At 32.8% G+C, this 16,310-nt stretch overlaps 2 protein-coding genes across 3 annotated transcripts in view; one reads left to right on the forward strand and one right to left on the reverse strand.

Annotated features, from left to right (window-relative positions):
* The window catches only part of fbxo31 (F-box protein 31), a 34,490-nt gene extending 22,103 nt beyond the window's left edge, over positions 1–12,387 (forward strand). For both annotated transcript variants that reach the window (XM_073831410.1, XM_073831411.1), the window contains 4 exons: positions 769–878; positions 1,005–1,158; positions 4,749–5,131; positions 6,205–12,387. In XM_073831410.1, the coding sequence (XP_073687511.1) occupies positions 769–878; positions 1,005–1,158; positions 4,749–5,131; positions 6,205–6,427 (870 nt within the window). In that variant the 3' untranslated portion in view covers positions 6,428–12,387. The remainder of the gene's footprint in view (positions 1–768; positions 879–1,004; positions 1,159–4,748; positions 5,132–6,204) is intronic.
* ces2b (carboxylesterase 2b) overlaps positions 12,383–16,310 on the reverse strand; it is a 66,197-nt gene continuing 62,269 nt past the window's right edge. Inside the window, exons 32-37 of the mRNA XM_073831407.1 lie at positions 15,662–15,805; positions 15,029–15,106; positions 14,775–14,922; positions 13,057–13,206; positions 12,883–12,955; positions 12,383–12,789 (exon numbers count right to left, since the gene is read on the reverse strand). Coding sequence (XP_073687508.1) covers positions 12,606–12,789; positions 12,883–12,955; positions 13,057–13,206; positions 14,775–14,922; positions 15,029–15,106; positions 15,662–15,805 — 777 coding nt within the window. The 3' untranslated portion in view covers positions 12,383–12,605. The remainder of the gene's footprint in view (positions 12,790–12,882; positions 12,956–13,056; positions 13,207–14,774; positions 14,923–15,028; positions 15,107–15,661; positions 15,806–16,310) is intronic.

The raw sequence follows: 16,310 nt of genomic DNA on the forward strand, positions 1-16,310 counted from the left end.
ACTGAAATGATCTCAGCAGGTCCTTTAATGACAGCAATGAAATGCAGTGGAAGTTTTTTTCGGGATTAAGTTAATTTTCATGGCAAAGAAGGACTATGCAATTCATCTGATCACTCTTCATAACATTCTGGAGTATATGCAAATTGCTATTATAAAACTTAAGCAGCAACTTTTCCAATTTCCAATATTTATGTAATTCTCAAAACTTTTGGCCACGACTGTATGTTTCGTACTTTTTTCGCTGTAGCGCCTCCGTCAGGCCAATTGGGACGAGAATTGGTGACATTGTCGGTGGTGTGAGTACTACCATCTCTCCAAGTTTCAAGTCTCTACGATTTGCGGTTTGGTCTAAACGAGTTTTATATGGAGATCACTGATTCGTGACCATTTTAACAATTACAATAGGGTTTCAGCATTACACACTTGAACCCCTAAAAATGTTTCTTGAACAGAAAATCAGCAAATGATTTCTGAAGGATCATGTGACACTGACGACTGGAGTAATGATGCTGAAAATGTAGCTTTGATCACAGAAATAAATGACATGTTAAAATATATTCAAATAGAAAGGATTTATTTTAAATGGTAAAACTATTTCAACATTTTTCTGTTTTTGCAGTACTTCGAATCAAATAAATGCAGGCTTGGTGAGCAGAAGAGACTTCTTTAAAAAAAAAAACGAAAGTCTTTTGACTGGTAGTGTATATCATGGTAAAATTGCTCTTTTGCAATGGCTGGATGTATATTGAGCCTCATGTGTTTGTACAGGAGTTCAGAACATGGTTGGAGGAGGAATGGGGAAGAACACTGGAGGATATTTTCCATGAACACATGCAGGAGTTGATCCTCATGAAGTTTATTTACACCAGCCAATACGAGTAAGTCTTCTACATCGCCTGTTTTCACCCAAAATATACTAACAGTTTCAGTTCCTCAGTTTTGTGGTCGGATGGCAGGTGGTGCCAGATGTGTTTGTAATGTGTGTGTGTGTTTCCTGGTTTCAGTAATTGCCTGACATACCGGCGGATTTATCTGCCCCCGTGCCTCCCTTCAGACCTCCTGCAGCCGGGCCTCTTCAAAGGGACGTACGGCAGTCACGGCCTGGAGATCATCATGCTGAGCTTCCACGACTCCAAGGCCAAAGCCACCAAACTCACAGTGAGTATGATATCCAGAAATATAGAGTGCTTTGATTTTCAAGGACAACAAGAAACTGAGCGAACCTTAATTGTTCAATGCACAGTTAAACAAAAAATGTAGTTTTAAATAAATAAAAATAAACTTGCATGAATGCATGCATTAACAGTGCATCTTTGAGGGCTACAAATGTAACATTTATGTATGTAAACAGTAATAATTCCATTGCAGAAGTTTGATGCATAATTTCCTCATTAAAAATTCAATAATAAATATTCACGTTCCAAAATGTTTTTATACTATTATTATTTAAATAATATTATTTTTATACTATATTTGTTTATTAGTAAAATGTAAAACAATGATAATAATTTAACAATATTTCTTGTTATTATTTATAATAAATTCATGCTAAATAAATTAAATAAGCAATAGTTTGTAATAATATTATAAATTATTTTGTTAAATATTAGACATAAGTAATGCATTTAAATACATGTAATAAATAATTTGATAGTATTACAATTTATTATTGTATACACAAAATAAATAAATGTATTAAGAAACATTTAGAGTTTAAGCATTATTATTATTATTATTATTATTATACATATTTATTTGTTTATTATTATTATTATTAGCTTATGATTTAAAGTAATACATAATATTTAAAATATTTATAGTTATTTATATATTTGACTAAATAAAACAAACAAATGTTAAATAAATTAAATAAGTGTAATATTTTTTTTAATTGTAGTTCATAGTTTAAATAATTTGAAATAATAATTATATAACAAGTAGAAGTAATACATGTAAATACATGTAATAAATTATTTGTGGGTATTAAAATTAATTATTGTATACACAAAATAAATGTATTCAACATGTTATTATTGTTATACTTTTATTTACTTATTTGTTTGTTTATTATTATTAGCTGATTATTTAAAATAATACATAATAAAAAAAAATCTAGTATTTATATATATATATTAGGGCCGGGACTTTAACGCGTTAATTTAGATTAATTAATTACACAAAAATAACGCGTTAATTTTTTTTAACGCATTTTAATCGCACTTAATTTTGCACCGCGGAACGTTTTTCACTGGATGAGTTTCAGCGGCGGACCAATTATACTGGAGCACCAACTAACAGAATGCGCATATCACCGCAGGACATCGAGCCTCAGGTATCACCTCAATGCTTTTACAGAAGGTCTACCTACCTATAGGGTACCTGAATTTCTGAAATGAAGGCTAGTATATTTCTAAATATCCCAGTGTTTCCCGTACCATCATCTCAGGGGGGCGCGTTTACAATGTCTCCTCCAAGAAAACGGACTGGATCGCGGACTCCATTCATAAAAACCGAATTTACTATAGCGCGGAATGCCACGTAAATTCGTCGATTTTTGGATTGATAAATCAAAAGTTGGTCTGTCACTTAATTTAAATCGCCATATGGACTAGTGTCTGAAAACTGAAATGCAAAAAGACCGTTTTAAAATGAATCCTGCACTGTTTGCCTCTGTATGTTAGAATGGCAGAGACGCGTTTTTTTATACTGCACGCGTGATGCTCCCGTTAATTTTTGGCATTTGTATCTCACATGAACAGATCTCAATCTCCAAATCTACTGTCAGTGTCACTTTTAACGTTTCATTTGAGAAAACTAGCATCATATCATACTTTACACACGGCAACCTGTCAAAATAAAAGTACGGTTTAACATGAAACAGAGCAATATTCCTATTTAAATAGACAAAAAACAATATATATGATAAAAAATAAATATAACAACAAGATTAACCACTTAATTGTAGAAAAAAATACTATGATTATTATTATGTATTGATTTTAACAGAAAACCTCTGTTTGTTTGCCAAAAATTAAAAAGGTTTATTTTTCATTTGATTAAAAATAAATAAATGTTTATGCTTTCATTTGATTATGAGAAAAATTAAAACACAATAATTTATTTTAAAAAAATAGCAAAAGATTGTAAAGCCCTATTGTTCAAAATGTTAAAATAGAGAGTTTTGGATTTATTTTTTAACTGAAATAAATGTTTTCGTTATGGGAAACGCTGTATCCTATTGCTACAGTTAATGGCAATATTGCACTGGTCTGTTGGACTTGGTTGAACAAAACAATATTTTGTTGCTTCAGTTTATGTATTCAGTCATTATTCAATGGTAACTAAAAATCCATATGAAAAAAACTTACTTCTCACTGTTCTCAGGTCAAATATTTATATGCGATTAAAATGCGATTAATTTCGATTAATTAATTACAAAGCCTCTGATTAATTAGATTAATTTTTTTAATCGAGTCCCGGCCCTAATATATATATATATATATATATATATATATATACAAAACACATTAAATGAAATTAATGTTAACATTTTTAATGTATTGTAGCTCATAGTTTAAATAGTTTTTAATAATATCATAATATTATTATTAATTAAATTGTTATATATAATATTAGTCAAAAAAATTATACTTTTAAATACATGTAATACATTTTTTGTGAGTATTAAAATTAATTATTGTATACATTTTTTATTATGGTTAGTATTATTATACTTTATTTGTTGTTTGTTTATTATTATTATTTTTTTTTATTATTATTAACTTATAAATCAAAATACATAATTAAAAATATTTTTAAAAAATTAAATAAAATGTTTAGTTATTATTTATATATTTGACAAAATCAAATTAAGTTAAATAAAATAAATGTTAACATTATTATATAAAAATTTTAGTTCATTGTTTAAATAGTTTGTAATAATAATAATAATAATAATGATTATATGTTGTATATATTAGACAAAAGAAGCAATACATTTAAATACATGTAATAAATTATTTGTAAGTAATAAAATGATTTGTATACTTTTATAATTATAATGTAAACATTACTTTTTAATATTTTTGTTATAATAATACTAAATTATTATAAATTATTTATTTATTGTTTATTATTCCCTTTAAAATAATCATAATAATGAAAAATAATTTTTTTCTGGTTATTCATGTTTGACAATAAAACAAATAAATGTTAAAATTTATACTATATTTAAAAATTGTAGTTTATAGTTTAACTAGTGTATATATAATAGTATAATAACAATTATTATTTATGATATAATTAAATATTACACAAAATAAGAATTTGAAAATGGTAATAAATTATTTGTGAGTATTAAAATAAATTATTGTATACACAAAATAAATAAATGCATTTAAAAACATTACATTTGCTGTTGTTAATAATAACAATATTATTATTATTATTATCATCATCTTAATATACATTAATAAATAATGCAACATGGTTTATGATTTATTAATAATAATAATAACAAAATTTCTTTTTGGTACACGTTTTTCTTAAATGTATATATTTCCATATTGTCTCTTAACAGAATAATATGAGCAGAATGAGGCATAACTATAAAAAATAAATAAATTACAAATAAACAACTTTTCCCTGAAGTATCCAAATGTAAAACTTTACATTTATTTGAAGATAAAGGTTCACAACACGCTGAAGTGTGATGTAGCCTGTTGTTTAACTCACTTGTTTGTTTTTAGGGTGACCCCAATGTCCCAGCAGGTCAGCTGACGTTAGAAGTCGACCTGAACCGCCCGGTGCGTCTACCGGGCCTGGAGCACCAGCGCAGCATGGAAGAGCTCTCTCGTCTGGTGCTAGGGGTGCACGAGGAGGCCCAGAGGGGTTCACAGGCTCAGGACGCCCCGTCAGAGGCTGCAGAGGCGGCCCCGCCTCAGGAGGCGGAGGGCTCAGAATCAGCTCCGCCTCAGGAGGCGGAGGGCTCAGAATCAGCTCCTCCTGCTGGAGCGGAGGATATGGAGCTGGGAGCTACTGCCTGTAGCGCCACACCTGAATCACAACCGTTTGTGCTGCCTCTGGGAGTCATGGCCCGTAATGAAGTGTACCCACGCACCTGCAAGAAGTGGTGAGTCTACTACTGTACTGTTTACTGTACTATACACATTATATGATGTCTGTTAAATCAGTTTTATTTTATAATTTATATTACCTCTATTTCTTTCTTTTATTATTATTGATAGATTAATTATACTTACGTCATTATTAAATTTAATAAAATAGGCATAAGTTAATTGATTTAAATCACTTACCAAATTTAATTTGTTAAATAACCTAAATTTCTATAATTTTATGCTTTTTTTGTCTATTAATATTAAATATCATTTGACAATTATTTTTATATATATATATATATATATATATATATATATATATATCAATTAATTATTGTATTTTATAAAATAGGAATGTTAATATGAAATTTGTTAAATGACTAAATAATTTTATACTTTGTGTTATGTCTATTAATATTAAATTTTATTTCTGACAATTATATGTATATGTAATTACACAAGTAATAGATAGCATGTAAATGAATTAAAACAATTAATATTTTCTAAAGTAAGAATAAGTTAATTTAAATCAATGACCAAATTGAACTTGAACTAAATAATTTTATACTTTTTTAAAATAAGTTTATACTTTCAGTTTTGTCTATTAATATTAATCAATTCGTCATAATTATTATATATTTTATACAGAAATAATAGTCAGCAATTAAATTAATTTAAACAATTCATTATTATATCTTATAAAATAGGAATGTTAATTTAAATTGGTAACAAAAGTAATTTGTTAAACTAAATGAATTTATATAAATGTATACTTTGTTTTATGACATGAAAATCTAATTATTGTATTCATTTTGTTTATTTTATAATTTTATTGTATATTTGTTGTTATTTTATGTATATTTTATCTAAAAACATGATATAAATAACTTTTGAAAAAATAAATAAATGTAATATATTTCAATATAAAATTAATATGAAGTACACTTCAAAATGTAATTTTATATATATATATATATATATATATATGTATGTGTGTGTGTGTGTGTATATATATAAAATATTATTATTTATTTATTTAAAATTGGTGAAAAAAAATTATAATCTGGATTTCCTTTATGCTTTCCAGTTTTTATGGAACAGGCCTAATCGCTGGCCACGGCTTCACGAGTCCAGAGCGCACGCCGGGTCTGTTTGTCCTGTTCGACGACGACCGCTTCGGCTTCATTTGGCTGGAGCTCAAGTCCTTCAGCCTGTACAGTCGGCTGACCGACCAGCTGTCCCACGCTCAGGCCCCCAGCATGGAGCGCTTCGAGGCCATGCTCCGCAACATGCAGTCATGGACATCCTGATAGCCAACCTCACACTACCCTTCCCATCAGGCACATACTCTGGTATTACGATCTCCACCGTCAGGGACCTCCCTGCTCACACACACACACACACACACACACACACACACCTGCTCGCATCCACACAGGTCTATTTAAGCCCGTACAGTTGTATTATATAAGGCCTTTCTTATCAGCTTTTTAATTAATTTATTTTTGTAACCTGGAAATGTGGAGGAAGATGACGACAATGTGAAAATTTGCCCGTATACTCTGCTGAGCGTGCCTCTGATACCTTACCGAGATACTTCAAACTCTCAAATCCTGTGGTTTTGTGCTTTAGAAATTATTTTAGAAGTATTTGTCCTCAATGTGGCAACATCTGTGGTTGCTTTTCATTGGTTTTATTCATTAATTTCCTTGTCCGTAAAAAGTCCACACCATATTTGGAAATGCTTCCATTTTTTCCACCAATGCTCACTAAAAACAAATGACTTCCAGCCGCTTTGTCACCACAAATGTTGTCGATTTTATCACCCCATATAGCATTCATTAATATGTACACTAAACAAGGCAAATTTTTCTTTTTTAAAGGAATAGTTCTCCCAAACATCAAATTTGCTAAAAATATATACTCACCCATAGGCCATTCATATGGAAGCCCATTTCTTCCACTGAATACATTTTTTTTTAAAAAGGTTATTGTGACTTATCTTGTAATTCTGAGAAAGTAAGTCACAATTGCAAGTTATAAAGTCAGAAATCTGAGATATAAACTCATAATTCTGTGAAATTATAAGATATAAACTAACTATAAAGAATTTAAAATTCTGTGAACATATCAGTCTTTTTTTCTCCTCAGAACTGGACTTTACAACTCGCAGTTGCGAGTTTATATCTCACAATTCTGAGAAAAAAGTCAGAATACAAACTTGCAGTATTTGCAAGATACAAAGTGTAAATTGCGTGAAAAAGTCAGAATTGCGAGTTTATATCAGTTCTGAAAAAAAAGTCAGAATTGCAAGATGCAAACTCACAATTTTGATAAAAAGTCAGAATTTCGAGTTTATAACTCACTATTGCGTGAAAAAGTCAGAATCGCAAGATACAAAGTTGCAATTGCGAGAAAGTCAGAATTGCGAGTTTATATTAACTCTGAGGAAAAAAAGTGAGAATTGTGAGTTTGTTTCCCAGTTCTGAGAAAAAAGTCAGAATTGCGAGAAAAAGTCAGAATTGCAAGATACGAAGTTGCAATTGCGAGAAAAAGTCAGAATTTCGAGTTTATATCTAACAATTGCGAGAAAGTCAGAATTGCGAAAAAAAAGTCAGAATTGCGAGTTTGTATCTCGCAGTTCTGACTTTTTCTCAGAACTGAGACATAAACTCGCAATTGCAAGAAAAAAAGAAAAACGAGAAAAAAAAACAGAATCGCAAGATTCAAAGTTGCAATTGTGAGAAAAAGTCAGAATTGTGAGATTTGCAGAATAAAAACTCGTAATTGTGAGAAATTTGCAATTGCGAGTTTATATCTCACAATTCTGACTTTATAACTCAATTTATAACTGTTATATAAACGTACAATTGCGAGAAAAAAGTCAGAATTGCGAGTTTATATCAGTTCTGAAAAAAAAGTCAGAATTGCGAGTTTATATCAGTTCTGAAAAAAAAGTCAGAATTGCAAGATACAAACTCGCAATTGCAAGAAAAAATTAGAATTTCGAGTTTGTCACAATTGTGAGAAAAAACAGAATTGCGGAGAAAAAAAGCCAGAATCGCGAGTTTATATCTCAGTTCTGAGAAAAAGTCAGAATTGCAAGATGCAAACTCACAATTTTGAGAAAAAGTCAGAATTTCGAGTTTATAACTCACTATTGCGTGAAAAAGTCAGAATCGCAAGATACAAAGTTGCAATTGCGAGAAAGTCAGAATTGCGAGTTTATATTAACTCTGAGAAAAAAAGTGAGAATTGTGAGTTTGTTTCCCAGTTCTGAGAAAAAAAAGTCAGAATTGCGAGAAAAAGTCAGAATTGCAAGATACGAAGTTGCAATTGCGAGAAAAAGTCAGAATTTCGAGTTTATATCTAACAATTGCGAGAAAGTCAGAATTGCGAAAAAAAAGTCAGAATTGCGAGTTTGTATCTCGCAGTTCTGACTTTTTCTCAGAACTGAGACATAAACTCGCAATTGCAAGAAAAAAAGAAAAACGAGAAAAAAAAACAGAATCGCAAGATTCAAAGTTGCAATTGTGAGAAAAAGTCAGAATTGTGAGATTTGCAGAATAAAAACTCGTAATTGTGAGAAATTTGCAATTGCGAGTTTATATCTCACAATTCTGACTTTATAACTCAATTTATAACTGTTATATAAACGTACAATTGCGAGAAAAAAGTCAGAATTGCGAGTTTATATCAGTTCTGAAAAAAAAGTCAGAATTGCAAGATACAAACTCGCAATTGCAAGAAAAAATTAGAATTTCGAGTTTGTCACAATTGTGAGAAAAAACTGAATTGCGGAGAAAAAAAAGCCAGAATCGCGAGTTTATATCTCAGTTCTGAGAAAAAGTCAGAATTGCAAGATGCAAACTCACAATTTTGAGAAAAAGTCAGAATTTCGAGTTTATAACTCACTATTGCGTGAAAAAGTCAGAATCGCAAGATACAAAGTTGCAATTGCGAGAAAGTCAGAATTGCGAGTTTATATTAACTCTAAGAAAAAAAGTGAGAATTGTGAGTTTGTTTCCCAGTTCTGAGAAAAAAAAGTCAGAATTGCGAGAAAAAGTCAGAATTGCAAGATACGAAGTTGCAATTGCGAGAAAAAGTCAGAATTTCGAGTTTATATCCAACAATTGCGAGAAAGTCAGAATTGCGAGAAAAAAAAAAAAAAGTCAGAATTGCGAGTTTGTATCTCGCAGTTCTGACTTTTTCTCAGAACTGAGACATAAACTCGCAATTGCAAGAAAAAAAGAAAAACGAGGAAAAAAAAACAGAATCGCAAGATTCAAAGTTGCAATTGTGAGAAAAAGTCAGAATTGTGAGATTTGCAGAATAAAAACTCGTAATTGTGAGAAATTTGCAATTGCGAGTTTATATCTCACAATTCTGACTTTATAACTCAATTTATAACTGTTATATAAACGTACAATTGCGAGAAAAAAGTCAGAATTGCGAGTTTATATCAGTTCTGAAAAAAAAGTCAGAATTGCGAGTTTATATCAGTTCTGAAAAAAAAGTCAGAATTGCAAGATACAAACTCGCAATTGCAAGAAAAAATTAGAATTTAGAGTTTGTCACAATTGTGAGAAAAAACTGAATTGCGGAGAAAAAAAAGCCAGAATCGCGAGTTTATATCTTAGTTCTGAGAAAAAGTCAGAATTTCGAGTTTATAACTCACTATTGCGTGGAAAAAGTCAGAATCGCAAGATACAAAGTTGCAATTGCGAGAAAGTCAGAATTGCGAGTTTATATTAACTCTGAGAAAAAAAGTGAGAATTGTGAGTTTGTTTCCCAGTTCTGAGAAAAAAAAGTCAGAATTGCGAGAAAAAGTCAGAATTGCAAGATACAAAGTTGCAATTGCGAGAAAGTCAGAATTGCGAGTTTATATTAACTCTGAGAAAAAAAGTGAGAATTGTGAGTTTGTTTCCCAGTTCTGAGAAAAAAAAGTCAGAATTGCGAGAAAAAGTCAGAATTGCAAGATACAAAGTTGCAATTGCGAGAAAAAGTCAGAATTTCGAGTTTATATCCAACAATTGCGAGAAAGTCAGAATTGCGGAAAAAAAAAAGTCAGAATTGCGAGTTTGTATCTCGCAGTTCTGACTTTTTCTCAGAACTGAGATATAAACTCGCAATTGCAAGAAAAAAAGAAAAACGAGGAAACGTGAAAAAAGTCAGAATTGCAAGATGTAAGCTCGCATTTGCAAGAAAAAAGTCGAAGAAAAAATTGCAATTACCTTTTTTTTTAGTTCAGTGGTGGAAACTGGCTTCCATACATTCAAGATGTAGATGAGTTTATTTCTTCAGCAGATTTGGAGAAATTCAGCATTGCATCACTTGCTCACCAACGGATCATTGCAGTGAATGGGTGCCATCAAAATGAGAGTCCAAACAGCCGATGGTTAACTGACAGTGATAGGACTGCAGTGATGTGGATTATTGTGATTTTTAATCAGCAGTTTGGACTCTTATTCTGACGGCACCCATTCACTACACATGACAAAGTGATTCAATGCTAAATCTCTAAATCTGTTCTGACGATTAAACAAACTCATCTCCGTCTTGTATTGTCTGTGAATGAGTACATTTTCAGCTCATTTTCATTTCTGGGTGAACTTTTCCTTTACAAAAATTTTAAGTAATTGCTAATTGGTCAGCCATTCTGTTCATCTAGCTGTGCAGCTCTCTTCCAAGTGCTCTTCCCTACGCAGCGTAGACGTTTATCGGAGACAGAATTACTCCGGCTATACTTTTGTATTTGACTGCAGCATTACTAGCATTTGAAAATGGGGAAAAAATGAAATCAGTGTAATGTAAAGTGACTATATATGTAAATGCATTGAAAATATTTAAACATTTATCAATATATTTGAGCATTGTTTTAGGGATGATTGTGTATATATGATTGATGAACTAATTTAAGTATATATTGCCTGTGTTTACAACCTCTGAGTTGAGTGGTAATTGTTTTAAGTGTAAAATTCTCATAGAATTGGCCATTTACGTGGACTGATGTCATACAACTATTGATTGTATTCTAAATAAGATGATTTGAATCATATTTCATAAGTATTTGTAGAAATGTATGCATAAACTGACCATTAATCCTGTGTAAGTTCACAATGAATAACATCAAGTCCTATCCCCACTTTTTTTTTTTTCTTGTTTAGTGTTCTGATTAAAAAAACAGTTTGCAAATGCGGTTTCATCTTGACTAGTTTCCCTCTAACTTAAAGGAATAGTTCATCCAGAAATGAAAATGTAGTCACTCTCAGGCCATCTAAGATGTAGATGAGTTTGTTTCTTCATCAGATTTGGAGAAATGTAGCATTACATGACTTACTCACCAATGAATCCTCTGCAGTGAATGGGTGCCGTTGGAATGAGAGTCCAAACAGCTGATGGTTTAAAGTTAAAGGTCTTAACGATGGATTTTTTTCCTTAGAAATACAGTTTTCGCTTTCGAATATGTTAACTGATGGACTGGAGTGGTGTGGATTATTTGTGGATTTTTATCAGCTGTTTGGATTCTGCTTCATTTTGATGGCACCCATTCACTGCACACGATCCATTGGTGAGCAACTGATGTAATGCTGTATTTCTCCAAACCTGTTGCCATAAAGAAACAAACTCATCTACATCTTAGATGGTCTGAGAGTGAGTAAATTTTCAGCAAATTTTCATTTATGGGTGAATATATACTTTATTGACAATTTAGCAAATAACTTCAAATCTATCCTATTGACTTTTATGACAGTTTATGACTTCCTAATGGATAAAATCAAGTTTTGTCCCCTTTTTTTCTCATTTAATATCCTGATTCATTGGTTTACAGATGCTTTTAGGTTGATTTCAAGTCTGAGTTTCTCTCCATTATTTGTCCATAATGATAATTTAGCGAAGCACTGTGCCTAAAGCTGTCAGTCAGACATTTGTGTTGTTCTTCCGTTTTCTTATTATTATAAGTACTTATATTGAAAGTAAAACACAAGTTGTCAGTAAGTGTGATCATTTTACGTGTAGCAAAACAGCTCCATTACTGAGTCAAGCGTCCGGTAAAGGTGTTTAAATTTGAGGTTAAAAAAGTGTTTATTTGGCAATTCATCAATCAGAAGAGTCAATAGTTGAATTATTGTCATCCATGCAAATTCGCCAGTTAGAAAATCTCAAAGCGCAAATTCATGACTAGTTTGCACCCCGTTGCATTCAAATTCAGGGAGGTTTGCAGCTTTAGCCTTCGTTTGTTCTCAATAAAATGAAGGAAAATCTTGAATGTTGTCCGTCTTTTATTTTAAACATTAGTTTCTTCAATGTTTATTTGTCATATGATCAAATTGTATGTTTTTTTTATCAAATTCTAACTTTAGCAACAAAATTGCTTATTTGATTTTCTGAGGTAATTAAATTCTTACATTAATTCATATTATCAATACATTTAAGTGCTTTGTGTTCCTTGAATGTTGATGAATTGATGAAATGTGTACAGTTGTTCTACAGTTCTGAGTGCTCTCTTTTCTCTCGGCCTTGACGTATGAGATCTGGAAGAGTCTTGGTCATGAATGCGTAGTGTTTTCCCTTCAGGTTCTTCCCAGCTTTCTGTTTTAGTCCAATGCCGAGATACTCTGTCTCACCCTTATATTCAGGCCAGTGTGTCAGACCTGGACCGTTCGGAGACCTGCCAATCCAAAATTAGCCAAATTAAAGTGCAGAAACAATATACTTTGTTCTTCTACAAACACACACACACATAAGAGGTCTGATATTTTACCCGGTGCGTGCAAAGTTCCCCCAGTAGGCCATCACAGTCCTGCACAGCTCTTCCTCTTCCTTTGTGAAAGGAGCTGAAGGATTAAACCAATAAATGATGATTTATCAGTTATTCAAAACCTGCTCAGAAACGTTTAGTGCCAGTAAAGGATGTGTTTGTGTTGACGAGTCTTACCGGTTGCTTTGAGATGGGCTTTAGCGAAGCAGGTGCCCTGGATAAAGAACAGTTCATCTGCGTGGTCGACACCAACAAAGCTGGGCCTGTTCTTCTGGATCATACTGGGAGGATGCTGGAACTCGTACAGATAAACCGGCACTCCTGAGGCTACAATCACAAGAGCAATCCTTGATATACAGACTTTTTAAACAAGTAAAAAAAAAAATTCAGCATAAGCTATAAAGGGCCAGTTCATGCAAAAATAAAAACTGTCATCATTTAATCATTTATTCACCCTCAAGTTGTACGAAACTTGTATGAACAAGAGGTCAACCTGCCACTGGTCACCCTGGGGGCTTTATGGTAGCCTTTATGGGCCTGGCATCACTCAAGTAGCCCCTGGAGCTTAACTTTCATGGTTACGTGAGAACCAGTGTAAGGGGCTTCATTTCTCATGTTCACCAGAGTGAGGGGACGTGGGCTTGGCATTGTTTCAAAAAGCCCTGGAGAATCATCAATTCCCAAAGTAGGGTTCCCATCTTACTCTGAGGCCGTTAGAGTGAGGGTACATAGGCTTGGCATCACTTGGAAAAAGCCCCTGAAGCTTAGCATTCATGGTTATGGAGAATCATCAATTCCCAGAGTAGGGTGCGTCATTTTACTCTCATGCCTGCCAGAGTGAGGGTATGCGGGCCTGGCAAATCTCAAAAGGATTCATGGTTATGGAGAACCTTCAATTCCCAGAGTAGGGGACATCATCTTACACTCATGCCCGTTAGAGTGAGTGTACGTGGGCTTTTCATCATTTGAAAAAGCCCCTGGAACTCAGCTTTCATGGATATGGAGAGCCATCAATTCCAGAGTAGAGGCATCATCTTACACTTATGCCTGCCAGAGTGAGGGTATGCGGTCCTGGCAAAGCTCAAAAAAGCCCCTGGAACTCAGGATTCACGGTTATGGAGAACCTTCGATTCCCAGAGTGGGGGACGTCATCTTACACTCATGCCCGTTAGAGTGAGCGTATGTGGGCTTGTCATCATTTGAAAAAGCCCCTGGAGCTCAGTTTTTATGGATATGGAGAGCCTTCAATTCCAGAGTAGGGGTGTGATCTTATACTTATGCCCACCAGAGTGAGCAGCTGTGGGCTTGACATCACTCGAAAAAGCCCCTGGAGCTCCGCTTTCATAGTTACAGAGAACCAGAGTATTAGGGGGGACCAACTTACTTCCATGCCTATCGGGATGAGGATTGGTACGCTGGACGGGCCTAAGAAGAGCCACTGTTCCATGGCCTGAGAGACCTTTTCTATATTCCTGACATCTCAAAGTTTTGAACGGTAATGATCACAATTTCCACAAAAAATATGAAGCAGCCCAACTGTTTTCAGCATTGATAATGTTTCTTGAGCAGCAAATCTGCATATTAGAACGATTTCTGAAAGATCTCGTGACTGAAGTAATAATGCTGAAAATTCAGCTTTAAATTTTAATATGCATTACAACAGAGAACAGAAAGCCTTAGTGAGCATTAGATACTTTTTAAGTTTATACAAAATTGTAATTATTCTAAAGTTTGAACTGTAGAATATATCTAATTTTGTTTTAATTTTAATTCAATATACTACTCATAAAATATTTATTTAAAATGATTTGTTCCTTAAATGTTATGAAATCCTTTTTCTCCACACAGCTGCAATAGTCTAATATGAGTAAATGAATAACTTGACAGTTTCTTACCGCTGTGGTATTTTGCCAGTTGGAGGGTAGGGATGTTGAATATCACGTCGCCCATCATCTCTCTATAAATGTCTCGGATTTGAATGGGGTCGCTTGCGTCACCTAGGTACTCGTTTGCCACCAGATCAATGATCCATCGATCCCTGGGCTAATCACATTCAAAGAAAAACTAACTTGAGCTACAGAAAAAAGAAATTCAATGAAAAGTTAACATTAGATAATGTAAGTGTGCATTGTGTTGAGTTATAACTTACATCAGGATACGTGAGGGTCAAGTCTTTTATGGCTTGCTCTTTATCAATCCCATCAATCCAGCCTTCGCCCGCAAAATACTATGAAGAAATAATATTCAATTTTAGCATCAAAATATAAAACCAAATACATGAATATGCTCTAAATGTGTCTGAGATCTTCATATGTGGGTTGACTTCATGTAGTTTTGATTCAGTGACAAAAAGTGTCAGGCAGTTTTACAATTATTTTAAACGTTGAATTTAAGTGAGTGAAAATTGTATTTTAATATAAGAAGTCATTTTTACTCAAATCATCAATTTCTTTCTTTTTTATTACAATTGGAACAATTGGAATCTGAATTATCTTTTCAATTCTAAATTTCAATAGACTGTGAAGTGGAGAAAAAGTTCTAAATAAAAACTTTTTTAAATTATTTTAAGTGATTTCAGTCTTTAAATTACAGTTTTTTTGTTGTTTTTTAAGTGACGTAAAAAACTACACATAATACACCTGCATACCAAAATACTACTACCCACCACTTGCTATACTTGGTGTACTAATGCATTTTACTGTAAGTTGCTTTATTAAGATAATAACCATTTGGAATGTGATGTTAAATATAATAATAAATGATAAATGGAATTTTTACTCACTCCGGCCAGTAAAAAGCCAAACTCGTCATTGGTAATTCCAGTGACGAGAGGAACTTTATTGAACTCTTGCTTCTTCACGATTTCCTCCACAGGTTTGGGAAGGAAATAAGAATCCACAGCAAGACTGAAGTGCATCATCATAAACTAGAAACACAGAGCAAACAATCCTCACAGTTAACATCACATGACATATACTCTATCTTATACTTTATATTGTATGATTACATAATATACCTACTGAAGCATCGTCCCTTGTCACACCAATGACTTGTACGTATGGGTACAGTCATTTTAGACAAATCCAAAACTTTTTCAACAGAGATGGTAATACAATTTTTTAATACATTATTTATATTTCTGTATTTGTTGCCACAGTTTTAGAATTGCCTATTTCTGTTTTAAAGAAGGGTGTCCCAATAGTTTTTTTCCATGTAGTGTTTGTACAAGTCATTGGTGTTTGGCGATGAGTTTTTGGCTCATGGTCTGCATTTAAAGTCACACCAGAGGTGTTCAGCTAGGATTAGGACTTGGCTTTATGCAGACCAGTCAAGTTCTACCACACTGACTGAATCAGTCATTTCGATTTGAACCTTGCCTTATACATAAAGGCACTGTCATGTTAGAACTGAAGAGGGTCCTTTCCAAACTG

Source organism: Garra rufa, chromosome 25 (assembly GCF_049309525.1).
Source record: "Garra rufa chromosome 25, GarRuf1.0, whole genome shotgun sequence".
Lineage (NCBI taxonomy): Eukaryota > Metazoa > Chordata > Actinopteri > Cypriniformes > Cyprinidae > Garra > Garra rufa.